This window comes from Primulina eburnea, unplaced genomic scaffold (genome assembly GCF_022965805.1).
Source record: "Primulina eburnea isolate SZY01 unplaced genomic scaffold, ASM2296580v1 ctg739_ERROPOS11973397, whole genome shotgun sequence".
Taxonomy (NCBI): Eukaryota; Viridiplantae; Streptophyta; class Magnoliopsida; order Lamiales; family Gesneriaceae; genus Primulina; species Primulina eburnea.
In genome coordinates this window covers 3,127,587-3,155,272 of record NW_027331510.1, presented here as the reverse complement: position 1 = coordinate 3,155,272, position 27,686 = coordinate 3,127,587, and the positions used below count along the sequence as shown (strand labels likewise).

The following is a 27,686-nucleotide window of genomic DNA, read 5'->3' as shown; positions in this document are numbered from 1 at the left end:
GACCTACATACTCAATTTTTTTTCACAAATAAAAAAATAATCGAGAAAACAAAGTTAGCAACAAACCACAAATTTTATCATTATACATTATTAGTTCAAAAAAGGTATATCGTAAAAAATAAAGAAAAAAACTATTAAATAAAGAAAATGAACTGTATATTTAGAAAAAAGAAAAAAATGTAAATAACTGGGAGTACTTGTTTTTGATAAGTTTTTATATATTATATTATTTATTAGAAAACCCCACGTATGCAGGACAAGATGCGCTACGGATAAATCTTACCCAGTCTCACTCCTCATGGCTCTTCCTACACTGTCCATTGCGGCTAGGGTTTCATCGAATCCTCAAATCTCTTTCTCGTTCTCTCTCTCTCCCCCCCCTCCCTCCCCTTCGTCTCTCGGTTCCAAATTTATGGATGGATCCATTACCTTTGTCAGTCTTAATAATGAATGAAGAGTTGGATTAACGGCTTATCTTCTCAACAAATCCGAAATCCCAATTTTGCTTCTGTTTCTGTTGGGGAGGGAGCAATGGCGACTCTGAACCCATTTGATTTACTGGAAGACGATGACACGGAGGACCCATCTTTGTTGATTGCTGCCCAGCAGAAGAAGATCGAGCCGAAGAAACCCTCTGCGCCGCATGAAAAGCCGGCGCCGCCGCCAGCTAAGCTGCCCTCAAAGCCTCTCCCCCCTTCCGAAGCTGGTTAGCTCTCTCCGTTTATCTCTTTTTCTTACTTTTACTCGAGGTAATGGTGTTTGTGTGCTATATACAAGAAGAAAAAGAAATACATTATTTGGAGCCTAGCGTCGTCATGTGGGCGTTTAGTTTGGGGTCTTGTTATCAAGTAAGCATCTGTAATTTTCTTATCGGTGACTCTGAAAAGCATTACTTGGTTTTGTATTTACTGAGGCCTAACCTCTGTCCCGACGTGCCATCAGTGAAGTGTGTGTTCCCCAGCCTAAGGCTCTAGCCCCTCTTTGAAATGCAAGAATTTCAATTAGCAGATTCAAATTTGCGTGTACAGCAATGAATGTTTTGATGTCAGTTAGTAGCTTTTAAACTGTAAAACATATGCTGTATGACTGAATTTTCTTCGCACAGAATCACAGATATGTTCTAGAATGTTATGGGTCAACAGTCCATGCTTTGACATGTCACCTACATCCTATCTGCGCCAGAGGCACAGTGCATGTTTAAGTACTGTAGTATAGAAATCGAGAGACCGTTATATATACACAAACTTTTTATTGATTTGGATTTGTAAAGATTTCATATTACATCCAAACAATGTTCTAAAATTCGGCCTATGCGTCCTAGGAACCGATTAATTGGCCTATGTGTCCTAGGTGCCACGAACGATTAGGGCTTTTGGGTTTTTTTTTGTGCTTTTAAATTAAAACCCAATTAAAAAAGCGAAAAGTTATTTTTTTTTATAGGCCCTAAACCAAAGTCAAACAAGAATAACGATTTGTTGGTTTGCCCTGACACCAAACTTCATCTTCATCTGCAGTCTGTAGATCGAACCAAGGGGGAGAAAATAGAAAATAAGTTTCTGCGGATTTGTACAGCCCAATCAGCTGTATTTCTTAGCACACAATGATGATATTGACAATGATGATATTGAGTTTGTGTATGATGAAGAACAAGTTTTTGAAAATCATGGAGAAGAAGTGTAGTAATTTGTGATATTCTATTAGTTGTGTAATTTTCAACTTTTAAATTTGATGTTAGTGTGTTGGAGTTATAGTATGCGATTTATTTTTTTGATGCAGTGGAATCCGTCTAGCGGAGCCTAGTTTCCGCCTAGGTGCTACGTGCTAGGCGGTGGTCTAGGGCCCTACTATCGTTTAACGAATTTTAGAACCTTGCACCAGAAGCATCCCAAATAAGTTATTTGGTTGTCAATCTTGTAGATTTATTGATATTGGTTGTAGAGGCTAATGTATTAGATATGTCATAGAGATTCTGAAGCTGTACAAGTTTGAAATATTTTGTGCTTATGATTATTTCAAAATTTTGTGAAGATTGTTTATGTGCCTGTAGGGTTTTCAAGTTCCAATAGGCGACCCTTCTTTATATAGTTTGAAATTCATTTTTTAAGTTTCTCTTAGTTTGATCCATTATATACTGTCTACTTGAGTAGTCAGAGAAGCAAAAACTGAATCTGCCCGAGGAGGGGGCAGCAGTGGTCGCGGCCGTGGATATGGGCGTGGTCGTGGTGCAGGTAGTGGGTTCAATAGGGACTCAACCAACAACAGCAACTCACCTGGAAACAAGGTGATATCTGGTGCTCAGGGCACAACTGACGAGGCTGATAACAGGGGTCCTTCAGGAAGGCGTGGTGGCTATGGTGGACCTCGTGGCCCTTTTCGAGGTGGCCGACGAGGTGGTTTCAGCAATGGAGGGGAAGATGAAGGTGAACGCGAGCGGCCTCGTCGAGCATTTGAACGCCATAGTGGAACTGGGCGTGGGTATGCGGATTTTCGTTGTTTCCTGGATTATTTTTTCTGTTTTGTTACTTTGCGGATCTTCTACTTCAATTTCCAATATTAACTTATTTTTTGCTAGAGGTGAGATGAAACGGGAAGGATCTGGCCGAGGGAACTGGGGTACTCAGATTGACGAACCAGTTTCGTGAGTGTTTTGTTTCTGCTGATGAGATGACATTGCATAGCTTTCGTAGTTTCTTATATTTTATCCACGCTTCTACAACTCTGCTGTTTTCTTTCCTGTTAATTTAGAGTGGTCGAGGAGGCTCCTAATGAAGGAGATAAAAGTCTGGATGCTGAAAAGCCCTCAGTAAAGGAGGACGCAGCAGCTGATGGAAACAAGGAAGCTGTTGCAAATGAAGCTGAGGAGAAGGAACCTGAGGACAAGGTAAAGAGCCTGTGAATAATAAGTTGATTTCAAATACTCGTTTCAGTTGTTTGTTCTTTTGTGGTCCATGAAATTGCTCTCCTAGTCTCTGTAAATCTACTTCCACTATTAGATTGATTCTCTCATCTAATTTAGACATGTAATTACAAGAACATCAGACATTGGGTTGTACTTTGGGGTACAGCTGGAAAAAGACTAAAAACACTCCACATAGTTCGTGATTAAGTGGTTGACAACCTACATTTGCTGAATCAAGAAACTGTATTATTTATTTGTATTCAGACTATATATCAGGACTCGTCTTGATTCCCCTTGCACATTACTTTTCTTGTCTATTATTTTCTGAAAAATTTCTTTCCCAGAGTCTAGAAAAATAATTGACATATTTATTTTATATTTTTGTGATGATGTATGTTATGATTATTTAATGAGAAATGTCAAAATCACTCTTGACTACCTGCAGTTAGTGGTTAGTTAATTTTATAACAGTCGAATGCCGTGGTTAAATTTTTTTAACAGTATTCATAGAGAAATAGCAAACATTGTTCGGAAATCGTACAATTTTATTCAAATGTAATTTCGTGGTGGATGGGTCCATGGATTTTCATTTGCTACCTTGATTTTGAAATAGTCTTTCCTTCAAACTGCAGGAGATGACACTTGAAGAGTATGAGAAAGTTCGGGAGGAGAAAAGGAAGGGTCTTCAAGCTCTTAAATCTGAGGGAAGGAAGGTTGATGCAAAAGAGTTTGAGGCTATGAAGCCACTTGCAAACAAGAAAACTTCTGATGATATTTTTGTCAAATTGGTGAATTGGCCTGCTCTTCTGAGTTCATTTTTGCCAGTTTCTCAATATATATTTTTTGTTTTTGCTTGAAATGTCATAGTTAATATGGCAAACCACTTTTGGGGCTTTGTTTTAAATTTGATGATTCATGTTTGCAGGGCTCTGAAAAGGATAAGAGAAAAGAGTCAGCCGAGAAAGAAGAAAAAACGAAGAAGGTATCTACCTGTTCTAATATGTTCTGTATGTAAAGACAGGGTTTGTATACGGTGTAGTTCTTGTGGCTTCATTCTGTATGTGAAGCCAAACTTTATTAAATTTGCAATTCTGGAAATGTGCCTTGTACCTTAGCATCCATTGAATTGAAATAAGGCACTTGATAATATATTTTTAATATATGATGTTGAAGTCAGTTACTTTATCAAATATATATAAAATACTGAGTAAGCAATAGATGCACTGTTTGGTAGAGGCTAAAGATATTGTATGTGCAACGAAAAAGTCCTTGTTGATGTTCTTTAAATTATTTTAGAAAATGTCAATCAACTGTAGCATGTTGTATACATGTAAGATTCAATATCACACTTCAATAGTTAAAAATCTTTGCCAAGATTAGTGTTGGCATTCAATAACAGAAATGCATTGGTTTCATAATGTTTATAGCATGTTTCATGTAATTTATCAACTTTTGATTAGCATTCAACCAGAAAAAGGAGATTGATGTCTTGTGTGATTTGGTGAGATGGGAAAGAATGAGAGGTTCGAGAATGGTGAAGATAAAAGCATAGAAGAAAATCGAGAAGTAAGAATGAGAGAGAGAATGAAAGTGACCAGGGAATCAGGGTGGTGTTGACATGGCATGGATGTTCATGCATAAGAATCTATAACACTAATTCCATTTGTTAATTTTGTGTTCTTTGTTACCATAGTTGGATTACTGGTGACGAGAGGTCCACCAAATTCTGATACTATTTGTCATTGATCCAGTCTGTCAGCATCAACGAGTTCTTGAAGCCTCCTGAGGGTCAAAATTATGGAGGTTATGGTGGTCGTGGACGAGGGCGTGGTCGTGGCCTTAGAGGAGGTTATGGAGGAGCCAGTGACTCGAGCCACTTGAAAGCACCTACGATAGAAGATCCAGACCAGTTCCCTACCTTAGGTGGCAAATAAGACGAATTATGGTCTTGCTTTGCTTCGCACCGTTTCTATGCCAGCTCAAACTTGGAATAATGGAATTCTTGTATCAAAATGTTATCGAAGTTTATGCTTACTATGTATATTTATGTCTTTCCTTGTGATCTCCATGTAGCATTTCGCGACTTGGCTGTGTTATTTTTGTTTCTTTAAGGTGACGGCATATTAACACCCAATCTTAGATTCTGGACATTGTTGCTGAGTTTTGGTTTGGTAATGCAAAATCACATGCAGTTTAATCGCAATCACTTTTTGTTGGTCTCATGTGGACATCGATAACTGTTTTCCTGTGCGGGGCACCTAAAATTGTCTACCTGGAAAACGTTTTCTCGTACAGTTTAGTGAAGGGAGTGTGGTACATTTGATTCCCTATAATGTAAAACTCAGCCGAAAAGAGATCAGATCCTTTCATTTGGATTTGGAATTGGAAAGTATAATTATATATGCAAGCAATTTCTTTATTATTTGGTTAGTCTTATTGTTGCAAAGTATGGAAAATCGGGAGAAGGACAAGGGATATATGGTACAACGAAAGTTATGATTGAAATTGACATTTAAAAAAAGTGTTGTAAAAGCTGGAATACGAGTGTTATGGGAAAAAAAAACAGTGAAAAAGACAACAAAAAAAGAAATCAAAGAAGAGGTGAAATCTGATGGAAAGTGTGAGCCCATTAGCCCGACCAAATCGGTACGGTTGGTATGGTCTTTTTTTTGTCCTTTTATTTATCATTTATTTTTTATAACCCCAAATTTTTATCTTTTTTGTTTCATTTAACTTTTTTGTTTCCTAATGTTGTTTTTTCATTTTTTTTATCCATGTATTTTTTAAGATAGTTTGTTCTCTTTGTGAAAAATATATTTTACAAATACACAATATGTTACTGAATTTTATAACTTCGTTTTATCATTTTTTAAATCATGTGTTTTTTAAATCATTTTCATTACAAGAAGACAAAAATTTGTGTGAGACGGTCTCACGGATCGTATTTGTGAGACGAATCTCTTATTTGGGTCATCTATAAAAAAATATTATTTTTTATGCTAAGAGTATTACTTTTTATTGTGAATATGATTAGGGTTGACCCGTATCACAGAATAAGATTCGTGAGACGGTTTCACATGAGATCCACTCTTAAAAAAAAATAGATTTACTTGGGTTTGTCGAGACACTAGTATACAATCATGTTTTCATTAAACGTTGTATTGAATATGTATAAATATAGTTGCCAGTAACACTTTTTAAAAGTTGGCCCTTCCGTTTTATACTTCCTCCCTTGTATCAACGTTCATAAACTTTCTCGTCGTCTCAGACCTTTTCTTCTCTCATATCTCAACAATTTGCAGATCGGAGACTTCTGTGGGTTCATTTACTCGATGGCATCAAAACGGATCTTGAAGGAGCTCAAGGATCTCCAGAAAGATCCTCCTTCTTCTTGCAGCGCCGGTAATTTTATATTTGTTGTTGTTTGTTCTTATGTACTTAGTCTTCCTACTGTGCTTTCTTTGATTTTTGCGTCGATGGGTTTTCAGAGTGTTACGAATTTTGATCTGTGGGGATTTTATGGTTTTATTGTGTGGGTGTGCGTGTTTTTGTTTCTTTGACCAACGTAGAAAAACATCCTGGGTTATGAAAGTCATGGGTTCCATGATTTTAGGAGGTCTTGCTTTGAAAATTATCATTTAGATGCATCAACACCTGAGTTAAAACCATAAGTTGGTTTTCTCATTTAGTAAGTTAGTGACACTTACAAGAAGGCCTTGATCATATCAAAGTTTTCATGAGGAAGCAGCCAAATCAGGTGATTTGTAGAGACAGGAGGATCAAATGATGACACATCATGCTGTTTTTGAGCTGTTCCGACTATGAATTGGTGTCGCCACTTGTTTGATTTGACTTGTGACTATTGATTTACTATGATTGTAGTGGCATGGATGTGTTTAATTTTTGGAATTGCTGCTGGATGGAAATGTAACATTATTCTCTCTGTTGTTGCCATTGGCAGGACCTGTTGGTGAAGATATGTTCCACTGGCAGGCAACATTAATGGGTCCCCAGGATAGTCCTTATGCGGGGGGAGTCTTTTTAGTTACAATTCATTTCCCCCCCGATTACCCATTCAAACCTCCGAAGGTATGTGACCTGTAAATTACAGTTGGTGTTTTTGGGTTCCATCCGGTGCCTTTTTTGTATTCTGGAAAGTATCTCTATGAATATTCATTGGAGTTTATGATGAATCTTTGCTTTCATTTTGCCGAGGAGACATGTTTTTAAAGTAGATGTATAAAGTAAGTTATGTTGAATTACTGATACCGGACTAGGGATATATAATATTGGTGTACAATTTTTTTTTCACAATTAATAGTAAAATTATAGTGGATTGTTTTCTCGAAGTGTGACAGACACACAAATATTTTACCGAGTCGGCAGCATGACAGACTCACAGATATTTTACTCCCCTGCACTGGTACTATGATTAGTTTCATGGACCATGTTAATCCTTGTTTAACTAATGCCACTGAAAAAGATGAAATTGGTTTTGTTGGCGATTTAAGACCCTATTCTCAAGAAATTAGCGACAGTGATTAGGTTTATACTGAGCATGCGGTTGCTATGACTGGAGATTGTTCTGATTCAATCAGCCACAAGAATTTTGCTTCTGGAGTATTCCTTCGAAAAAAATTACTTACTTTGATAGCTAAAAACTTTATTTAAATTTCTTTCCTTTGCGTTCTAACTTCTAAGTCCCAAGTAATAGAACCATCTCCAGAAGTTTGTTTCTAAATTTATATATTTGCCATGAAATATTATCTCTAGTAAATTGCTCAACTTTTTCTTTGTTGACTCTCTTCTTAATTTTGCAACTTGCAAGTGAAAAATAATATTTTATGATGGTTGATGATGCAGGTAGCTTTCAGGACAAAAGTTTTTCACCCAAATATAAATAGCAACGGCAGTATATGCCTTGATATCTTGAAGGAGCAGTGGAGCCCTGCATTAACTATTTCAAAGGTCACTTTTGCTTAATAGAAAATATCGACCTTATTTTTAACTATCTGTTTAGACATGAAGCATTTTGGTTAGTTGTCAGTTATGGTTTTGTCACACTACATTCTTTAAATGATCCTTTGGAACTAGATGCAGTTCAAGTGTTCATGTATTTGCAGTTTGTGTTAGTTTGTTGCGTTACTTTTCATGCAGTCAAACAAACTTGTATCACTGATCCGTTAAAGTGGCAATATGATGTTTAATCATTGCTTTAATGCACTGGTGAGATGGTTAGAGATCTTCTGGAATCTGTAGTCTACATTTATTGAAAAACACCAGCATAGATTTGTGCATCCACTATCTGCAGGATACAGTTCCAAGCTGTCTTTGCCAATTGATAGGTTAGAGTAGTAAATAACTTTTCTAGGTTAGCGTAGGTGTTTCTATCTTATGCAAAATTTGAATATAAATTTCTATTTACCATCTGATAGTGTCACTAAGCAGGTTACCTTTTTCAAATCTTATCCTCTATTTCTCGAGAATTGAATTTTAACCCCCGCCCCCACATTTTCAGGTCCTCCTCTCAATCTGTTCACTTTTAACGGACCCAAACCCTGATGATCCATTGGTGCCAGAAATCGCACATATTTACAAGACGGACAAAACCAAGTATGAGCAAACTGCTAGGAGCTGGACCCAGAAGTATGCTATGGTTTAGTATCAGTTTGCTGTGAATGATTGAACTGCAGCTAATGTAGAAAAGATGTGTGTGTGTCCCTTTAAGTTCTTGTAATGGATAAATGTAGAATAGAGAACTTATAATTTGATTATTACCCTCTTTGAGTGCAAGTTGATGGTTTGTATTATTTATATGGAATTGTTAATTTAAGAGATATATTGTATTTATTAGTTTATCGACTTTCCTCTTGAGTTTTTTTTTTTAAATTTATTTATGTACAATGGAGTGGGTATTTACCTAAACTTAAGCTAACTAACTAAAACATCTCACATAATGGTTGGATTTGGATCAAAAGTGCTAGGGTATTGGGCCTCATCGTTATCATAATGGCGAAGGATCACTTACTATTACTAGCTTGACTTGACCGGGAGTTGTTTTAACAATGTGATTTTATACCTAATGTCTAAATTTGTTGGTTTAAAGTACTGATTATGTGTCAAATTGTAGCTTACGTTACAAAGCAAATTTCTATTTGCTCCATCAAAGACAAATATGAGAGCTCAACCAACTTTACTCCAAAATATGATGTAATTTTCAATGGGGAATGCAACTCCCTTTGTATACTTCAACGCGATGTGTCTGCCACAAATCCATCAACCCAAAAACTTGAGATTCTGATAACAATCGAAACCATAAACATCCCTTCCGTTTTATATTTAGCAGGAACAGAAAAGTTTTGATGATAACTAATAACTCAAAAGTTTTGTGAAAAAAGCTAAAGATACTTTCTGAAAATTTCATTACTTTACAGAAAGAGATGTGGGCAAATAGCCAAATATATCCCCGCAACACACACACACACACACACATATTTCTTTCTTTTTCTTCTTTATTTCCTTTTCCTTTTAAGAACAGGGAAGAAAACCCATAATCTTCTGAAACTTTCTCTGAAAAACTGTGCTGTTGGCAAAAAGTGGTGCCCCTTTCTTTTGGCCCCACGCTATAATATATAGTTTTCTAAACTTTTAAATAATAAAGAGCCCAAAGAATGAGTATGTATTCGAATTAGTATTCATCCAATTATAAACATAACTTATGATTTAACACCATTTTGTCTACACTAACAAAAAAAACATGAGTTTAACGACGATATTTTAAAAACCGTCGTTAAATTGAATTTATCTTTAAAAATCATGAGCAAATTACTATGGTTTCTAAAATCTCGCAATCACCCACAAATAATGCTCAAATTTTCCACCCATGCGTGTTGGCCATTACCATAACTAGGAATGATTTTGGACATGAATACAACACTTGCATTATGAGTTGGTCCTTTTATTTTTATATATTTAAAGAATTTTCGTAACCACTTGGAAAACAGACCTCTTATTTATTTTGTTTCGATTGGCCTCGAGGTATTATAATTTGAGTAGGTCTAAGGTGAGTCTCACGAATCTTTATCTGTGAGACGGGTCAATCCTACCGATATTCACAATAAAAAGTTATATTTTTAACATAAAAAGTAATATTTTTTTCATGGATGATCCAAATAAGAGATCTGTCTAACAAAATACGACCCATGAAATCGTCTCACACAAATTTTTGCCTCTGACTATATATAAATGCCTTGTTTGGAAAGAATAAAACTTGTGTAATAATTAAGTATTTAAAATAGTAATCGAATATTACTATTTTTTTAATAAAAAAAGTATATTAATTTTCAATATATATTATAGCTGAAAGAAACTGACAACTGTGAGGCTTTATTTAAAGCGAAAACCGTGATAAATCTCGGCAAAAAAATATCGCTCTCTCAAAACGGACACACTGACAGGCAAGTTAACTCAACAGAACGACACAATTTACGCACACAAAGACACAGCAAGGATTCCAACCACAGTTTCACATTTATGCGGGGAGAGTGGAATCTCTTCTTCCTTATTTGGTAACGTAATCTACCTCTAGATACGCTCTCGAGATAAATATTCGTAGTTTTCTTCGGTTTCTTTTGTTTTTCATAGTTTTTTCTTGGTTTATGACGACAGATCTTGCAGCAATGAGGACGAAATCTTCCGTTTCGCTGGGAAGAAACCGCTCAAGAAACTCCTTGGTTCAATTGTGTTGGCTTTGATTCGTGTTTTAAATAGCATATTGTGAGTTTTGATTGGGAAAAATATGCTGTGGTAAAGTTTCTTTTTCAGTTCGATTTGGAATTTATAGGATCGATTGGAATTGGATATATTATATATCGAGTGAAATTTAGAGGAATGGATGATAGAGGAGCTGGAGGAGGGGGATCGTTTGTGGCGGTTAGGCGAATTTCGCCTGGGCTCGATCGAGGAAGTGCTTGCTACTCATCTTCTGGTACGTGCTGTCTCTATATTCCGTTTTTTTTTTATTTTCTTTTCTTTATTTTTTTCTTTTCTTTTCTTTATTTTTTTCTTTTAATTATTATTAGCAGTAGTATTATTATTATTATCTCTCTCTCTCTCCATTTTCGGTTTGCACCTAAATTTTATCCTCTCTTCCGTGTCTCTTCATCTATCTTTCTGTGCGCGTGTTGCTTTCGGCAGTGTGTGAATAGCTGTAGAATAAGTATGCAGTTAATGTCGTGAAAGTTCTGAATCTCTGAATTTAAAATTTTGCTCATATTGATGCCTACTTGCTTTGAGATTTTTGGTTAGTTTCTATTTGTCCTTTCCGAACTCCGCGCATATTTTCCCATTTTCGATGGAATTTTTAAGATAATTTGTTGTATAGTAGCATTTTCTACTGTTGGAGATTTCACTGTTCAATATGCCTCGTCATAATTTTCATGCTTTCATCATAATCACAGATAGGTCAGTATAAGATTCCTCGGTGAAATCGTAATTAAATCTAGAAGATGTATTTGTTAGATTGATAGCTGAGAACAAAAAAATTAATGCTTTTAAACTCTTCAATTTTTTGGATTTTGAGCGTAAAATTCTTCTTCTTCTTTCATTTTTTGAGTCCTATTTAGTTGAAACCATCTGACGTGGGGTGTGACGCAACTGCTTCTCTCTTCTTTTTTCTCTATATCTTCTCTAATGGTGATGAGTTGGTGGAAATGTTGACTGATCTGATTATGTGTGTGTTTGAAATAGGTATTAGACTGAACATTCATTTTTGTTGCTGGGATTGTTGTCCGTAGAGAAACTTGTATACTTCGGTAATAGTTATAAACGTAATCTGACTCTACTGGAACTATATGAAGATTTTTGTGCAAAAATTTGCTAGTTTTGCCCACTATATGAAGATTCATGGGTAAAATGTTCTAGTGGTTTATTACCTGTACACGTGTGGCCTACTTAAGAGAGATAGTTGACATGTAAAAGTTGGAAAGATTTTTTATGGTCTTAAGTTGTGTAGCGGGATAGTTCTTTCAGTTTTTTCCTATGTTATTTTAATATGCATGGCCTTAATTGAGATTTAAGAACATAGTTATTCTTCTCTCTTGATGTGGTAGTGACAGTCTTTAGTGCTAAAAAGCTGTTGCGATTTTACCAAAAACATAAGTGCTCGTGGTTTAAGTTTCTGAGCCACTTAAAAGTACTTGTGTGATGTTAATGTACGAATAAACTCTTGGAGAAAGCTGATTTCCATGTTTCATTTGTTACTATGTTTGAATCTCTCTCATGTCATAAATCATGATTGAAAATTTTGTTGCCTTATTATTCCTGCTTATTATAATTTTCTTGTTGCAGCTGAGGTTGTAGCAGGATCCGCAGCATGGCTTGGTCGAGGTCTTTCATGTGTTTGTGCTCAGGGAAGAGACAGTGATGCTCGTCCATCATTTGATTTGACACCTGCGCACGTAATATCCTTCTGGTGACTAGGGGCATATCTTTCATATGGGCAAAGCTGGGTTTTTGCCTAGCAGGAAAGTTTTAAAATGATAACCATTTTATCTATGAAATATTTTAATTTTATAATGAAAAGATTTGAAAATAAGAAGCCGTGAATTCCTGACTGTTAAGCTTTCTTCTGCATAATTGGCTGTTTTCATAATATTTATGTTAAAGAGAGCTTGTTTAGTTTTTAACTTCTCATTGTTGTTAGCGCCTGAACACAAGATCTTGATGTTTCAATTTTCTGTGTCAGGAGGAATGTCTAGTCAGGCTACAGAGTCGAATAGATGTTGTGTATGATAGTTCCCTTCCCGAACATCAGGTATATTCAGTAAGATGCTAAGGTTTTTTTGATAAAGATTGGTGCCTTCCTTCTTGATAAATTCAATATGATATTTAATTCTCCTATTTCTCGTTGTATTTTATTGCTCTCATTTTACAGGAAGCTCTGAGGGCGCTGTGGGCTGCTGCCTTTCCCGAGGAAAAACTACACAGTTTAATTTCTGACCAGTGGAAGGAGATGGGTTGGCAGGGAAAAGATCCATCTACAGATTTTCGGTATATATGTTCACAGTCAACTTTCTCTGGATTTTAAAATATTAATAATATTATAATTATTATTTTCAATAATGACGTAAACAATAGTAAATGAAGAAACTTCTTTTGTATCTCAAGGTCTCGCACCTTTTCTAATATCATTTTAACCTTTGACATAAGCCATGTTCTTCAGGGGTGGTGGCTTCATATCATTGGAAAATTTATTATACTTCGCAAGGAACTATCCAGTATGTCCTCTTATGTCTCTTTCTCTACCCCTGTGTGTGATGCATGAGTGTCAGAGGGAAGTGACTCGTTGCTCTTATGTCTCTATTTTATTTTATTCTTTCTGTTCGAGGACTAATTCTATGTCTCCCTGATAGATTGGCCATAAATTTTGGCTATCTTTTCTTACTTTTGGTACTACTTGTGATCCATGTTTACATGAGACTTGCTAGTTATTAGTAGATCTCTTGTTTTTCTTTGTTTCTACTTTCATGTATCCATTTCTTTGATCAGTAGTTTCGTGTGACCTAAATTGCTTCGGTTGAATTTGTTGTGATCGATCATAATGCATGGTATTGTTTTAACACGTTTTCACAATGAATATTTGGGGTGATGGAAACAATTGAAAGTCAACTTCTAATGGTTTTTGTGCTTTTCGAAAAAAAAAATCATACCAATTATAAAAAAGAAAGGCTTTTCCTTATTTCAAATGTATGAAATCTGGTTAAATTTGAGGGAAAGAAGTGAAATGATATTTATTTTATTTAATGTATGATTCCAGCGCAAAATAGATTGATTACTGAAAGCATCATATATTTAATATGCTGGAGCAATAAAATGCTTTTTTGGACATCCTTTAGGATGAGAAATCTATGCTAACAAAAAAGGTGGTTTCTAAAGGACTGTTAGGAATAGAAAGCAAGAGGCCAAAGAATCGTGTTTAGCTCTGGTTAACAAGGACATGCATACCCACATTGCTTCAAGTCCATTACTTGGATTTCCATGATATTCATATGCAGATTTAAGTTGTTGAATACCCTCTCTAAAGTTTGCCAATATATGCTTACCAAATGTTTTCGCACAGCAATCGTTTCAGGATCTTCTTTGTAAGCAAGAAGGTGATCGGGCCTTGTGGGAATACCCATTTGCTGTGGCTGGTGTCAACATCACATTCATGCTTATTCAGATGCTTGATCTTGAAGCAGGTGAATTGTTGTTGCATGTTTTGAAATTCAAGGTGTTCATGAAAACCTTCAAAAAAATTATTTTATTTTTAATGTGAATTTTATTCTGCTTCAAGTGAAACCAGCCAACTTCTTCCCATCAGTTATGATAACAATCTAAATAATCTGCAATCTCTATTCTACACTTCGTCTAAATATAAGGATGCGGGTTTAATCTTTTAATTAGCACCGAAGTTGTCAACAAATGAACATTTAATATTGCTGGTGGAAATGAACTTACATCTAAAATCATCCGATTTTTGTGATAATCTCTTGATGATATGTATGGTGCACTGCAGGATTTCGTATTAACTCTGCCGTGGGGTCTCAAAGATTGATATCATATTCACTTGTTATAGTATGTCAGTAAACGCCAGACCCATTTCTGTTTGATCGAGCTAATCTCTTGCCACATCTTTGCAGTAAAACCTCGTACACCAGTGGGAGTCATTTTTTTGAAGTTTTTAACAGGTAAGTCTTTGCAGCTTCTCAACAACCTATGAGAAAGGTTCCGTGAATTCATACTTGGTTCGAGTCCATGTGCTACTAATTCACTCTTCACTGTAATGATGCTCCAAAAACGTTCTTATTATTTATGGTGCTTTCTTCTTCAATTTTTTCTCCCCACAGAAAATGAATCTGCATTGGACCTTCTATACTGTATTGCATTCAAGTTAATGGACCATCAATGGCTTGCTACGCATGCTTCTTACATGGATTTCAATGTAAGTGTTGTCCAGTTTACTCGAATTAATTATAAAGAGTAATTTTATGTATAGCTTTTATAATTCGATCTTTATCATGATGGAGGAAACTGCCGTTTTCCCAATTTTGCATTTCCAACAATATAAAGTGAGCTTCATCCTGCATTTGATCTTAGACTGTGATAAAAGCTACCCGGCGGCAGCTGGAAAGGGAACTTCTTCAAGAAGACATAGCACGCCTTGAAGACTTGCCTTCATACGGGCTACTACTCAAAACTCAAGTTATCGAGTGTCCCAATGGGGGGAACGCCCGGACGAGGTCTGCTTCTCGCTCTGATCTCACCTCCTGGATACCAGAGAGCTAGTGGAGCTTTTCTCCTCAACCAGGCAATCAAGTTTAGGGCCAGCGAAAGTTAGAACTAGATTGGAAAGCGGAAGGAAGGGCACTGGTCGATAGTGTGACAACCATCCATCAAAACTGAAAGACACAACATAGTCAACATGTAGTTGATGCATCTTTTTGTTCGATCCATCTTCATTTCGCATTGATTATCTGGTACTGGATTTTGTGATTTCTCTGTTTTGATCTGTTCTTAAGAAATAATGAGGAGAACACAAGGCAGAGTTGCCTTCATTTGCCAAAGCAGAGTAATCAGAGCTGAGATGCTTTTCTTTTAAATGTTTTATCCGATTGTTAGTTGATTGATAACTTGTTGCAGTCAAAGAGTGGTTAGTTATGTTTTAGATGTATGCAGTATAGATTTAAAAAAATAAAAAACCAAAAACCAAGAGTTGCATTACTCTACAGTTTTGAAGATTCCAATCCGTACATGAAAATCGAATCATATAACTCTCCTACGGATTATTTCACCCTGTCCATGCAGGCACTGCCTGCATGGAAAGGGAACAGCCCGGATCATGCCTGCCTGCATGGAAAGGGAACGGCCCGGATCACTCCACATGAGTGATCCGGGCCCACCAGGGTAACCAAATAGAAACCAAATCTAAATTGAGAAATGCAGCCAAACCATATTTTTTTTTCTTAAAATTATGTTATTTACTTATTTTGACCCTAGTGAAAATTTGGCAGTACTAGTTGCCTATGATTTTTTTTTTGTTACTAAAGAATACACAACAAACCAGCATATTTCAATTCGATTCATGAATAACTGTGGTTCAGATTTCTGTTTGAAATACAAATTTCATAAAACCAAACCACCCAACGTCTCACCATTTACACTGTACAGAACACCCCAACTCCAAGGCCAAGCAACCGTTAGACACCGACCGTGATGCTTCACCACTTCCCACGTGATTTAATGACCATATTAAGTTAAGAGCCCTACCAACCGAACTGAGTGGATTAAAAATCGAAACCAATTTGCATACGAATTATCGTGCTAATACTACTGCAACAAAACAAAAATATCAAAATATTGAATATTATCAACTGCAGGGGGAAATAACTCCACTACATCATCAACGTTCATAAACTTAATTTGAAGACATAACTCAAAGTCCGGTTGGATAGAATAACCGAGCCATACATATAGTCTGTCATAGGCATCCACATCAAGGACGACGCTCACTCGTAAATCCAAGAATGAAGGCTACTCCTCCATTCAGCAATTCCTTCTGGGAACCAGAGAGCGATCTCCTTCTTTGCACTCTCGACCGCGTCACTACCATGAATGACATTTCTGCATTTTCCAGCACATAAATAAGATCGCCAGCACAGGAAAATCATGGGTTTGAACTATTTTAGTAAACATAATACGAACATAAAACGAGGCAATAAACTGTGTAGCTCAATGGAAAAAACATGCAACGAATCCTTAAATCCAGGTTACTATGAAATTATCAATCTTATGTAGGATTTGGTGTGGCATGATACATGAACAAGAAAGCTAAATTCACCTGCCAATGTCAATAGCATAATCACCACGGATGGTCCCTGGGGCAGACTCAGCGGGATTGGTGGCTCCAATGATCTTCCTGCCAGTAGTTACCACACCCTTGCCTGCCCAAACCATGGCAACAACAGGACCAGAGATGATATATTCTACGAGCCCACTGAAGAAGGGCTTTGTGGATAAATCTGCATAGTGGCTCTCAGCAAAAGGACGATCCACAGTGATAAGCTTTAACCCTGAATCCAAAACAGATGCAAGATATCAAACCATGCACACAGAAATGCTAAGAAATCAACTTTATAAAAGTTGGGTGGAACATTAGTGGGCAGAATTTGATCATCCATCATCTTCACATTGCCATGGGTCCTATCTTGTACTGGTGCAATAATGTGTGTCTAACACGTTCAAACAAGTATAAAATGTCTGATCTCAACACCTTGTGAATGAGCCGGACCCAAAAATATGTTTACTTGTCACAGTGAATAAAAACAGAGTTTTCACTAATTTGTACCTTTGGGAAATCCACTACATACATTAAAACAATTCGCACATACTTTTAGAATGGGACAGGAACAAGGTGACTCACAAATCAAGATAGATTTCCTGGTTTTCCAAACCATATCGAAGGAGAGAGATAAAAAGTAACTTCTATATACAACTTTTAAAATTCTTTCACCGAATGTGTCAAAAAAAATCTTTAACCAAAATTAGAACCAAGTCCCAAAACCCATGAAATACTAAACCAAAAAAAAAGATCGGACAAAGGAAAGCAAAAGCACTCGCACTAGTTCACAACGAATCGTAACCATGAATCCACAGACTACCATTACTGTTGCTGTTGTAGCTAAGCAAAAACAAAATACAAGTAATTTGGGTAAAACGCTACCTTTCAAAGCGAAACCTTTCTGCTCAAACCTGCCGATAATCTCACCAACCTGAATCGATCAAAACAAATAAAGAGACAAAATCATGCAACCTTAAATCTCAGCTACAACTTCTTCTCAAAAACATACCAGATCTACTGTATTCTTCAATTAATTTCAAGAAAAACAAAAATCTTTTACTTATCTTTCCTTATTTTACTTTCCAAAACTAAGACAAAAAATCTCAAAAACTTAAATCCAAACCCCACAGTAGTAATCCATACAGTTTTGATCTCGCAGAAGAAATATCACCCGCACAGAATTTCATGAATACATAACACCAACCATGGAAAAATCAAGATAAATTATCAACAGAGTAAAAACAAACAAACCAAGCCTCTTTGAACCCCATCAGGCTTGATCATAATGAAAGTCTGCTCCATTTTTAAGACAAATATAATGGTAACGTGAATTATAAGGCTTGAAGCAGAGCTTGAGCTGCAAAAATGATACGAAGAAGCTGCTGTATTTATACTTGAACCAGTGGATCTCCGAATACACTACCCAAAACCCTAGCAGCCCATTACTATGGAATATTCTTTAGGTGAATCCTTTCGGTGATTTGGAATAAAGAGGTTAGTTGCACTTATAATTTTGCTAAAAAATTAAGAAATCTGTTTTTTTTATAATATTCCATCCTATATTTGGTGATAAAATAAGCAGAGAGTAAAGTTCTGGAACTATAGCTGGCATGACAATAATATAGACACATGGAGTTTATTTTAAAGTTTTTTTTTAAAAAAATATTGGTTTATTTATTAAAAAATCAATCAAACAGTATTGACATAATTTTTGAATCGACAACTTTTTTCATCCATTAAATATGATGGTTTTAATGCATTTGCTTTATTTTCGTGCTTACTTTTTATATGACGAATTGTATTATTAAAAATAATCGTTCATATTTATTGCTTCTTGTACTATCTCCGGTTTTCAAAATAATCGTACGACTGCATCAGACTCCTCCGGATTATTTAGCAGATTCGCCACGGGATAAATATGTTAGGACAGCGAAGATGATGGAATTCGCGGACTACTGCTGCAAAATACTCGAGTAATACCAAATAACAAGAGCTGAGCCTTGCAAATTCTTGGACAAAATTGTCGAGAATCTTATTTATCTTTCTTTAAACTGCAAGCTTGATCATTAACTCGATATTAGAGACTTCGAGCAGTTGTACACTACAAGTTCATAGGAAGAAAGCTGACTCAACAAAGACGGGCCAAGAAATTTGATGAGAACGTACGATTTAGAGTATTCACAGAGGTAAACTTTAAACAAACATTTTTGAAAAAAAGGTCAAATTAAAACCAACACTTATTTGGAAAATCACGAGTAACATCTAAAAAATTCTTCATTTAGAGACAGAAAACAACGCGCACCCACTTTTGTCCCAATGCAAACTTGCGACGTGTTCTACTATGAATTTAGAAACAGAGAATAAATTTACAAAGCTCCGAACAAATAAACATCACCAAACAAATGCCAAGGATGTTCGTCCAGACATTAAAAATTTGGATTTAGATCCTTTATATTGTGAACTGTAAAACATGGTATTGTGAACTGCATTGTCGTTAATCATGTCATAACACTTGACCTCCTATAACTTGGGGATTTCCAAACCTGTCAACTTCTGAGTTTGACATTAATTTACAACGTAATAAATAAATAAAGAAATATCGAACCAACTACATGCCATAAGCTAAATACATTAGTAAAATTTAGAGCTGATACTGTTACCACTTTTACGGTCAGTCAAACATATATTAATCTTCTATTACTCCAGGGGCAATGCTATATACTTGGAGAAACTCGTTTTACCATCTAAATTCAAAAGGTAAGGGCAAAAACAAAGTGCATCGCAACTATAATCCATTTACCCTTGTCAACGACATCTCTCGTTCCATTTCCCAGTCCATTAATATCAGGTTAATGAATATTTTCTGCGGATCCTAAGCATATGTCATGCTCTGGAAGCTATTAATACCATATTAGGACATGTAGTAGGCATGGAATACCACAACTTCCAACAAAATATGAGCATGGGCAGAATCAAGCCTAGACAAAGCAAAATATGCACAATGTGGATTTGGCAGTTGTGAGCATGTGTTGGGAAGAGGGCCTTTCTAAAGAACAGAAATAACATTTCGGTAGCAAGATAAGCATCCAACACCACTAATTTCCTATCCACGCAGAGTATCAACATCCAATGCCATATCCAAGAGATGCTTCAAATACTACTAGCACTAAACTCGCATTCACAAGTTCCTCGGCCTTCATCTTGAGGAACACAAGGCCATTCCAAGAAGGTATCACTGACACGTAAAACATGTTAAAAGCCGTGCACATTTATTTCCTTCGGTGCGATCAGTTTGTTATTCAGAAACATTTACAGTCAATCTCGCTGTGATCCAACGAAATGAAACTGTTTCAAGCATAAAACATAGCCATAGTGGCCAACAGCAAGTGCCATTAATGAAACATCGGTGCTTCGATCCGGTTTATGCACTAGTAAATTCAATATCTGATGCAGGCGAAAGCAAAATAACACATCACTAAAAACATTGGGAAACCAATCGTCCAAGTAATAAGGTCATTTCAACAAACTAATGGCGCACCAAAGAAAAAGCAAATCCAAACCAGCTGATAAGCAAATCCTATCTGGCCAAAGCTCACTGTTTGAGCAATTTTGGCTAAATTGCCTACATAAAGAACCGGGGTTTTGTCCATTATCTTAACCCCAAAATTTTGCATCTATAAATCATAGAAATTTCAAAGGAACAACTGGAGGAGTAGTATAATAATGTAGAAAGCCCAACTTCCAAGACATTATCTCAAAATCCAATTTTATCATATCCAGATGCCATCTAATTTTTGTTCAAGTATACAATGCCTCAGGCTTCCTAAAACTGTAATAAATGGTGTACTATTATATCTTGTCATAATCATTAAAAAGTAACAAAAAAAAGTTGTGGAGTAAACTTGATGAACGCTGTTTGCTCATCTCTTCTAGCATTTCCATTCTAAAAGAGACAGAAGATCACTTTGAAACTGCAAAAGCACACATATCTTGCTCGTCCAATAATGACACTGAGCAGTGACGAACCAAATGTCACACCCCTTTTCAACATTTTCCATAGTGTTCACCCATTAAAACAAATAAATCACTTCTTCCCCTTGCAGTTCAAATAGGGACCAAAAAACAAGAATCCTTAAACATTCACAAACTTTAGTCTTCCTCAACTTCCAAGAAACTCAGAATACCTTACAGCAAAAAATACACAGGATGATTAAAATATCCAAACACAGATCTGAAATAGTCCACTACACTATCCAACCCGAAAAATTTCTCAACCCAATGAGAGGCTGTCTAAGAATCAAACTCATGCTTCCGCTTGAAGTGCAAGCATCCTAGTGCATAACTTCAAATAATCCACATCCTAAGCACAGCCTCTTCTCAATTCCAATCTCTGTCATGGACAATGTCAAGAACGATCATAATTCTCCTCACCCATCATGTGCAGCACTCAGCAAGAGGGTACATAACTATGACTCCGCACCATGATCAAAATTGAAACCGGCCCATAACATCGAGAATAGAAGCTTTTATCTGCTTCACACAAGCAAGCAGAAAAATAAGAAAAAGACAATACCTCAATAATATGATCCAGAGCCTCCACTTCCTGTATAACTATTACCACCTAAACTGCGCCCGGAATAGAGTGATGAGTAAGAACTACCACCAACCTACAAAATTCATAGAGAATCATGAGTTAGAATGCCATTTCAAGAAATGGATACGAGAAGGTGCTATAGGGACTACAAACATACATCATTCCCACGAGACATATAACCCCCGCCAAAGTTTGATGAGTACATTCCACTAACTTCACGACCACCATATGAGCCTGAAAGGAGAAGAATATTAATCAAGGTTCATCAAAGAACCGCCATTTACACAAGAAATAACACTAAAAAACTTGTGAAATGGGATGTCAGATTAACTATAAAAAAAAATCGTTCAGTTTAGTCTAAATCCTGAGACAAAGTTCCACTGTAACCCATACTCTGGCGATCACTGAGCCCATGAGAATCATGACCTGACAAGGAGCTTCTGCTCCCACCATATCCTAGATTTGATCTTCCAAGCCTGAATGTACAAGGAAGGTGAGAGGGAAGGATAACAGCGTTTAACAAACAAAAAATAATAATAATTGACAGACCTGTCACTGTAAGCATCCCCATAATGAGGAACATTGCCAGCTGTATCATAATCCAAACGAGCCCGCGAATGACGCACTCCTGCCTCACCATAGCGTGAGGGTACTTCATCCTTGTATGCATAATGAGAGTTAATTTTCTTATCTCAGAATTACAACGGTATGACAATTGTTTGAGATTTCCACAGAAAAGACCAAGAAGCTAAGGCAATTACCATAGCAGCATATGATCTTTTGGACCCAGACATGGAATCATATTCACGTCCACGCCCCTCACGGTAAACCGGAGGTGGCCTCTCGTACCTCTGACTGTAGCCATCGTCAATGTAAGCTCTTCTCACAGGTTGAGATGTACCACCTCTAGGCACATCAGGGTAACCTGATCCATGAGGAGAATAATCATTCTTGTACAATGGGCGTCTATCTGAAGCCACCCTGGAACTATAGTCCACTGGAGCTCTACTTCTAGGGAGAATCTCCTCACGTTGAGCGTAGTCTCTCTTCAAACCTCCTTTGGCATATGGTGGAACTATAGAGAATATTGGAAAACAGTGCATAAAATGAAAAATCGATTCTAACATATTTGAAAGCTATTGCATACCAGGTGGTCTCCTATCATAAGACCTGGGCAAGGGTGGCATGGGTCTGCTCCTCGAAGGAACAGCCATAACAGGTTTTCTTTCTCGGATGCTTGCCGGCCTTGCGAATCCACGATGAACCACAGGTGGCAAACGAGGTCCATTTCCTCTAGAATTGTGAAGAGGGAGGCTACGAGGAACAGGACCCCATGAACTCCTAACACCCCTAATTGACCTGCGCACAGGTCGAGAATCTCCACGAGTAACATGTTTTCCTTTGCCTCTCTGAAGGGGCCTAGACAATCTAGCTCTAACTTTTGCCTGAAAAATGCAGCAATTTGACACAGCCCAAACACAGGAGTACCTATAAAAAAACCCACAGGAGTACCTATAAAAAAACCCATAGCAAAGTTCGAGAAACAACCTTATTATTGCCTTCACCCAAATCCTCATTATTGATGCTTTTAGCACAAGTTACAGCTGCATCATGGGTGTCAAAAGTTACAAATCCAAAATCCTTTCTCCTTGCGGATGGCATATTGCGGGCAAGCTCTACTTTTTCAATCTTTCCATATATTTTAAGAAGTTCCTTAACATGATCCTCGTCCCAAGTAGTAGAAAGACCATCAATAAACACAGTCTTAACCTGAATTTGAAGTGCAATATCAGTAAAGCATTCAACGAGTGCACCAAATTCAAGAAAGGAATCTAAAACCACAAGCCAAATAAGACATCTCATTATCCCAAGAAAAGAATAAACAGAGAAATACAGAACTTTAATTGCATAAAATTTGCCAAAACAGTTTTTTCCTTTCTTCTGTGGGTGAGAGAGCATGTACGTATACACATATATTGGTTAAACTAGATGCCCAAAATATATACATAAGCAGGTGATAAGTGTCAACGTATCAGCTATGGTCAAGTCAGAAGTAGATCAACTCGTAACAACAATTGGAAAATAAGTATTTCAAAGGGGGTCAAGGGACTATTCTAAACAGAAAGACACTTGTCAAGACACCACCAGAGATGTTTCTCGGATCAATAATTGCGGCATACAACAAATGGTAGTATGGACGGAAATAAAGCTTCAACTAAGCAGGGAACTCCACCCCCTTTAGCCAAGTAGAAAGTTCATCCACTTATGTACCTGAGCCATTATTTCATCACCAGGGTCAATAAACGAATCCGCAAAGGAAACTTTGGCAGGCCTATCAACACCAAACACCACATCTCTTTTCTGTAGAAGCTTACAAGCATCCATGGCATCAACCCGTGAGGAGAACTCCAAGAAGGAAAAACCACGATTCATCCCCACATTGTTACTGTCTTCGACCAACGTTAAGTCCTCAAAATTCTCCACGCCATAATGCTTCAACTTCTCTTTCAACTGGAAGTACACCAGGTAGCAGTGAGCGGCAATTGAAAGCCTTGCCGGAAACATATTGCCAATAAACAAAAAACACTCTACTTACAGCTGCTTTTGTCCATGTCCTGCACACGTTACCTAAAAATAAAGTGTCACTGTCTTGACTTGGGGTAACACCGCACTGCTTACCATTAACCTGGAGATTTGGGTAGTTAAGAAGTGACCCAATATATAGTAAAATAATGAGTCATGACAACTACATTATCAAGAAAGTACCACAGGGTTTTTTAGCTTAGCACAAGCTCGTCTTGCTTGTTCCACAGTTGCAAAACGCAAGAATGCAAAACCCTTGTTCTTTTTAGTCTGAGGATTCATCAGAAGTCTAACTTCGGTGACCTCACCAACTTCACAGAACACTTTTCTTAGATCGTTCTCTGTAGCATCCTTGTCCAATCCCCCAACAAAAATTTCAAACTCCTTCCTCTTGCGTCTTTCTTTGACAAGCTCGTGGTGTTCTTCTTCCTCGGCAGCATTAATCATCTCAGTATGCTCCTCCTCAACACGCTCATCATCTTCTTCATGTTCAAGTTCTTCGATCACATCTTCCAATTCCTCCTCGACATCTTCTTCATCTTCACCAATATTTGCCTCATCTAGTTCTTCCTCTACTTTGTCTCCTTCTGGATGGTCTTGATCAATCTCCTTTTCATCATAATCTACACTGCCATACTCTTCAGCTTCATATCCAGGGTCATTATCCTCAAAATCTATCCTTTCATCTTTTTCATACTCACCAACAAGTTCTCTGGCATCAACATCCTCTGCCATGTTAAAAACAATGAGATACAGACATCGAGAGGACACTCAGAAGATTGAATCCACTTCTGCTTTGCCATAATCATTAAAATCCTTCTAAAACATAATCGAGATACACGTGTAAAAGAAAAGAGAGAAAATTTCTCCAAATCTCAAAGTACACGTCTTTAGAATTAAAATCTTCATATTCTAGCTATTCCGCTAACAGAAAAAGATAGGCCCACAAACCCTCAAACTTTAAACCCATCTTACCTTCTGAAGGAGGGGTATATGAGAAGAAAAAAGCAGCTGGAAAAATCAAATGAACATGTAAAACACCATTCAATCTTTAACTCCACGAAGGAAAGGGTATATCTTTAAATTGCAATTATTTAGATCCTTTCAACGTTTAACTACCTTGTATGGAATATTATGTATTTAAGTCATGAGAGAATTCAGTCAATAATTGTGAGAAACACAATAGGAGAGATTATAGCCAAATATACATCCTTTGGACTTCTGTCTATATGATAAAGTATTCTCATCGTTCAGATAAGAAATCACAACCTTGGCTAACACGGAAAATTGCATATTGTAACAAGAAATTATAACATAAATGTACTTCCAAGAAAATATCTTCTTAGCATCTCAACGTATTGAGCATGATATAACAAATCTATGTACATATCAAAAAAGTTTAAATGAGAAACCAAATTTTATTTTAAAAAACAAAGAATCGTGAGCACTTTTGGACAGGAACTTACCAATATCATATCCAGATAACATAACAACAATTAGAAGATGAATGGCTCTGAATGTCAGATTGGATAAAAGGAATTTTTTTCACTGACACGACAAGTTCTTGTCATTACGAAAATAAGAAACAACCCAGAAAATATGATCATCTGGCACGAAAAAAGTTAAGAAAACTATATTATGACAATACGCAATTACGTTATCCTCTTGCCTTTCAACTACATCACTGGCTGATTTTTTGTTGCAAGGGAAAGAATTGATCAATGCTTGACATGTGGATCAGCACAACCAAAAAGGACCTATTTCTTTAGGAAATAAGTCACAACCTAGAAAATACGATTGTATGATGTGGGAAAAGTTAAGTAAATTATATTACAACTACCAGCAATTCTGTAAATCTCTAGCCTTCTCAACTACATTTCTAGCTATTTTTTGTTGTAAGGGAAAAGAATTGATGCATGCACTGTGCATGGAATCAGAAAGACGAAAAAGGATATTTTTGTTTAGGAAAATTAGTAATGACCTAGATAATACTATTACTGACAGAAAAAGTTACGCAAGCTATGTTACGGCTCCGGTAGTTCCATTATCCTCTAAACGTCTAACCATAGTGCTAGCTGATTTTTCTTTTGCAAGGGAAAGAATAGATGCATGCTCGACACGTGAATCGGCTTAACGTAAAAGGACCTTTTAAGTACAATCTTCAAAACACTAGCAACTTATCCAACACAAAAAACCTAAAAGAATGTAAAAAAACAGCAACCAAGTTCGTCTAGATAATAACTTGGGATTCAAAACTCGATAAATTTCTCATCCCCATCTCGTATCATTTATAGAAAATCTTTAGAAAGACACAGCATTATTACATGACCAAAAATCAAAAATCAAAATCGTAAAATGGTTGGGTGGTTAAAAAATAATGACTAGCAATCCAATATTACAATCCTCACAAAAGAAAGAAACTCGTCACCCAAAATCTACCTGCCAACAGACGCAAAACGAAATACCCAGGGAAATACGTGCAACCTTGCTTATCGCACTCACAGAAAGAAAGCAAACCATGCATCAGAATACCTAGTGTCCCGAAATTGTAGATAAATAGACATATTACAACCAAAATACGGAAACAAAAGAAGATAAGTGATATTGAATTCATCATTAAGAATCTTTACTTACTCTTCGGAGAGATATAGCTACTCTCCGCCGCCTTCACATTTTCCCCAAGCTCCGTCACTTTCTCCTGGGTCGCAGTAGGTGGCAACTCTTCCTCAGCCTCCTCTGCTTTCACGTTGGATTCCTCTGGATGCGCCTGTACGTTAACCGACGTCGCTAAAGAGGCCCGCGTAGCTCGCTTGTTGCCTGGCCCAGGCGGAGTCTTCTTGGTCATTCTAGGTGGCATATTTCTGAAAATTCGCCGTTCAAAATCACACAGATAGTAAAAAGAATAGAAAAGGATCGCGGCCAACGATTGAAGATACGATTAATAATCTCAATAAGAAACTAATACTTCGTACAATTGTTGAGTATGCCTCGTCGCTAGAGTACGTTCAACGGGAGAGAAACCCTAGCTCTAAAGATTGAGGAATCGGTGACGGCCTGATGACTATTTTATACTTCGTAGGATACGTGTGTTTTATTCTTCGTCATATTGAATATTTTTATTTTATTTTATAAATAAAAATTAGGTTTAAAAGGAAAATTATTTTACCTAATTAAATCCGATGAATCGTCATGTTTTAAAAGCATATCGACATCAGACAAAAATTTATGTGAGATGATTTCATATGTCGTATTTTGTGAGACAGATCTTTTATTTAGATCATCCATAAAAAAAGTATTAATTTTTATGCTAAAGTATTAATTTTTATGTTAAGACTATTATTTTTAATTGTGAATATCGATAAAGTTGACATGTCTCACAGATAAAGATTCGTGAGATTGTCTCATAAGAGACCTAGTCTTACACAATAACATGAATATTCAGTTTATCATGTAAGAAAACTTTGAAACTATAAAAGCTCAAAGCTAGAAACAGATATGAGATAATACCACTAATTATTGTTTTTTCAAGCAAATGGTAAAAATTATTCCTTAAAACCAATTATCAGTAAAATGATATATTTTTATCTATTTATTATAAAACTTGACACCAGAAGAATGTTATAAGAAATAAACTTTTGAAGTATAATATATTTATAGCTAAAAATAATTTTAAAAATTATATAAACAAATAGGAAAAAAAATTATATAAAATATTTTAAGGAAGAATAGAA

General features: G+C 36.4%; 5 protein-coding genes across 9 annotated transcripts; 3 read left to right on the top strand and 2 right to left on the bottom strand.

The window, feature by feature from the left end:
* Window positions 1–298: 298 nt before the first annotated feature.
* On the top strand, window positions 299–5,096 carry LOC140821746 (RGG repeats nuclear RNA binding protein A-like). Its single transcript, XM_073182326.1, has 7 exons — window positions 299–706; window positions 2,148–2,475; window positions 2,573–2,638; window positions 2,746–2,881; window positions 3,532–3,687; window positions 3,825–3,881; window positions 4,651–5,096. The coding sequence occupies exons 1-7, from the start codon at window positions 451–453 to the stop codon at window positions 4,831–4,833; spliced, it is 1,182 nt and encodes a 393-aa protein (XP_073038427.1). The 5' UTR covers window positions 299–450; the 3' UTR covers window positions 4,834–5,096.
* A 979-nt stretch (window positions 5,097–6,075) lies between these two features.
* On the top strand, window positions 6,076–8,757 carry LOC140822066 (ubiquitin-conjugating enzyme E2 10-like). Its single transcript, XM_073182790.1, has 4 exons — window positions 6,076–6,301; window positions 6,861–6,988; window positions 7,763–7,867; window positions 8,418–8,757. The coding sequence occupies exons 1-4, from the start codon at window positions 6,232–6,234 to the stop codon at window positions 8,559–8,561; spliced, it is 447 nt and encodes a 148-aa protein (XP_073038891.1). The 5' UTR covers window positions 6,076–6,231; the 3' UTR covers window positions 8,562–8,757.
* Window positions 8,758–10,308: 1,551 nt separating this feature from the next.
* LOC140821810 (uncharacterized) lies at window positions 10,309–15,312 on the top strand. 4 transcript variants are annotated; one of them, XM_073182421.1, is made up of 11 exons: window positions 10,309–10,467; window positions 10,568–10,675; window positions 10,786–10,886; window positions 12,248–12,357; window positions 12,645–12,713; window positions 12,834–12,949; window positions 13,122–13,176; window positions 14,019–14,139; window positions 14,581–14,628; window positions 14,788–14,882; window positions 15,038–15,312. In XM_073182421.1, exons 3-11 carry the CDS (start codon window positions 10,790–10,792, stop codon window positions 15,224–15,226), a joined length of 900 nt encoding a protein of 299 aa, XP_073038522.1. In that variant the 5' UTR covers window positions 10,309–10,467; window positions 10,568–10,675; window positions 10,786–10,789; the 3' UTR covers window positions 15,227–15,312. The 4 variants fall into 4 exon arrangements, with proteins under 4 accessions (XP_073038522.1, XP_073038526.1, XP_073038525.1 ...); XM_073182425.1 differs by having other exon boundaries at window positions 10,322–10,467; window positions 10,577–10,675; XM_073182424.1 differs by lacking the exons at window positions 10,309–10,467; window positions 10,568–10,675; window positions 10,786–10,886 and adding an exon at window positions 11,023–11,201.
* Window positions 15,313–16,287: 975 nt separating this feature from the next.
* On the bottom strand, window positions 16,288–18,293 carry LOC140821729 (nucleoside diphosphate kinase 1-like). The gene is made up of 4 exons (XM_073182288.1): window positions 18,030–18,293; window positions 17,661–17,709; window positions 16,779–17,010; window positions 16,288–16,561 (listed from the first exon to the last, which is right to left on the bottom strand). The coding sequence occupies exons 1-4, from the start codon at window positions 18,078–18,080 to the stop codon at window positions 16,447–16,449; spliced, it is 447 nt and encodes a 148-aa protein (XP_073038389.1). The 5' UTR covers window positions 18,081–18,293; the 3' UTR covers window positions 16,288–16,446.
* Window positions 18,294–19,701: 1,408 nt separating this feature from the next.
* On the bottom strand, window positions 19,702–27,035 carry LOC140821728 (uncharacterized). 2 transcript variants are annotated; one of them, XM_073182286.1, is made up of 13 exons: window positions 26,928–27,035; window positions 26,590–26,816; window positions 24,139–24,683; window positions 23,969–24,058; window positions 23,644–23,883; window positions 22,921–23,142; window positions 22,520–22,817; window positions 22,134–22,447; window positions 21,922–22,031; window positions 21,766–21,848; window positions 21,530–21,606; window positions 21,352–21,445; window positions 19,702–21,168 (listed from the first exon to the last, which is right to left on the bottom strand). In XM_073182286.1, the coding sequence occupies exons 2-12, from the start codon at window positions 26,810–26,812 to the stop codon at window positions 21,353–21,355; spliced, it is 2,295 nt and encodes a 764-aa protein (XP_073038387.1). In that variant the 5' UTR covers window positions 26,813–26,816; window positions 26,928–27,035; the 3' UTR covers window positions 19,702–21,168; window position 21,352. The 2 variants fall into 2 exon arrangements, with proteins under 2 accessions (XP_073038387.1, XP_073038386.1); XM_073182285.1 differs by having other exon boundaries at window positions 26,590–27,021.
* Between the last annotated feature and the right edge of the window lie 651 nt (window positions 27,036–27,686).

Coding starts and splice junctions, on each gene's coding strand:
- LOC140821746 (XM_073182326.1), top strand. CDS start 451: ATGAAGAGTTGGATTAACGGCTTATCTTCTCAACAAATCCGAAATCCC. Junction 2,882..3,531: donor AGAAGGAACCTGAGGACAAG/GTAAAGAGCCTG, acceptor TTCAAACTGCAG/GAGATGACACTTGAAGAGTA. Junction 3,882..4,650: donor AAGAAGAAAAAACGAAGAAG/GTATCTACCTGT, acceptor TCATTGATCCAG/TCTGTCAGCATCAACGAGTT.
- LOC140822066 (XM_073182790.1), top strand. CDS start 6,232: ATGGCATCAAAACGGATCTTGAAGGAGCTCAAGGATCTCCAGAAAGAT. Junction 6,989..7,762: donor ACCCATTCAAACCTCCGAAG/GTATGTGACCTG, acceptor TTGATGATGCAG/GTAGCTTTCAGGACAAAAGT. Junction 7,868..8,417: donor CTGCATTAACTATTTCAAAG/GTCACTTTTGCT, acceptor CCACATTTTCAG/GTCCTCCTCTCAATCTGTTC.
- LOC140821810 (XM_073182425.1), top strand. CDS start 10,433: ATGCGGGGAGAGTGGAATCTCTTCTTCCTTATTTG. Junction 12,358..12,644: donor TTGATTTGACACCTGCGCAC/GTAATATCCTTC, acceptor TTTCTGTGTCAG/GAGGAATGTCTAGTCAGGCT. Junction 13,177..14,018: donor ACTTCGCAAGGAACTATCCA/GTATGTCCTCTT, acceptor GTTTTCGCACAG/CAATCGTTTCAGGATCTTCT.
- LOC140821729 (XM_073182288.1), bottom strand. CDS start 18,080: ATGGAGCAGACTTTCATTATGATCAAGCCTGATGGGGTTCAAAGAGGC. Junction 17,710..18,029: donor ATGGGGTTCAAAGAGGCTTG/GTTTGTTTGTTT, acceptor TGATCGATTCAG/GTTGGTGAGATTATCGGCAG. Junction 17,011..17,660: donor GAAAGGTTTCGCTTTGAAAG/GTAGCGTTTTAC, acceptor TTTTGGATTCAG/GGTTAAAGCTTATCACTGTG.
- LOC140821728 (XM_073182286.1), bottom strand. CDS start 26,812: ATGCCACCTAGAATGACCAAGAAGACTCCGCCTGGGCCAGGCAACAAG. Junction 23,143..23,643: donor GTGATGAAATAATGGCTCAG/GTACATAAGTGG, acceptor CTTCAAATTCAG/GTTAAGACTGTGTTTATTGA. Junction 21,849..21,921: donor GGGGATGCTTACAGTGACAG/GTCTGTCAATTA, acceptor TTGTACATTCAG/GCTTGGAAGATCAAATCTAG.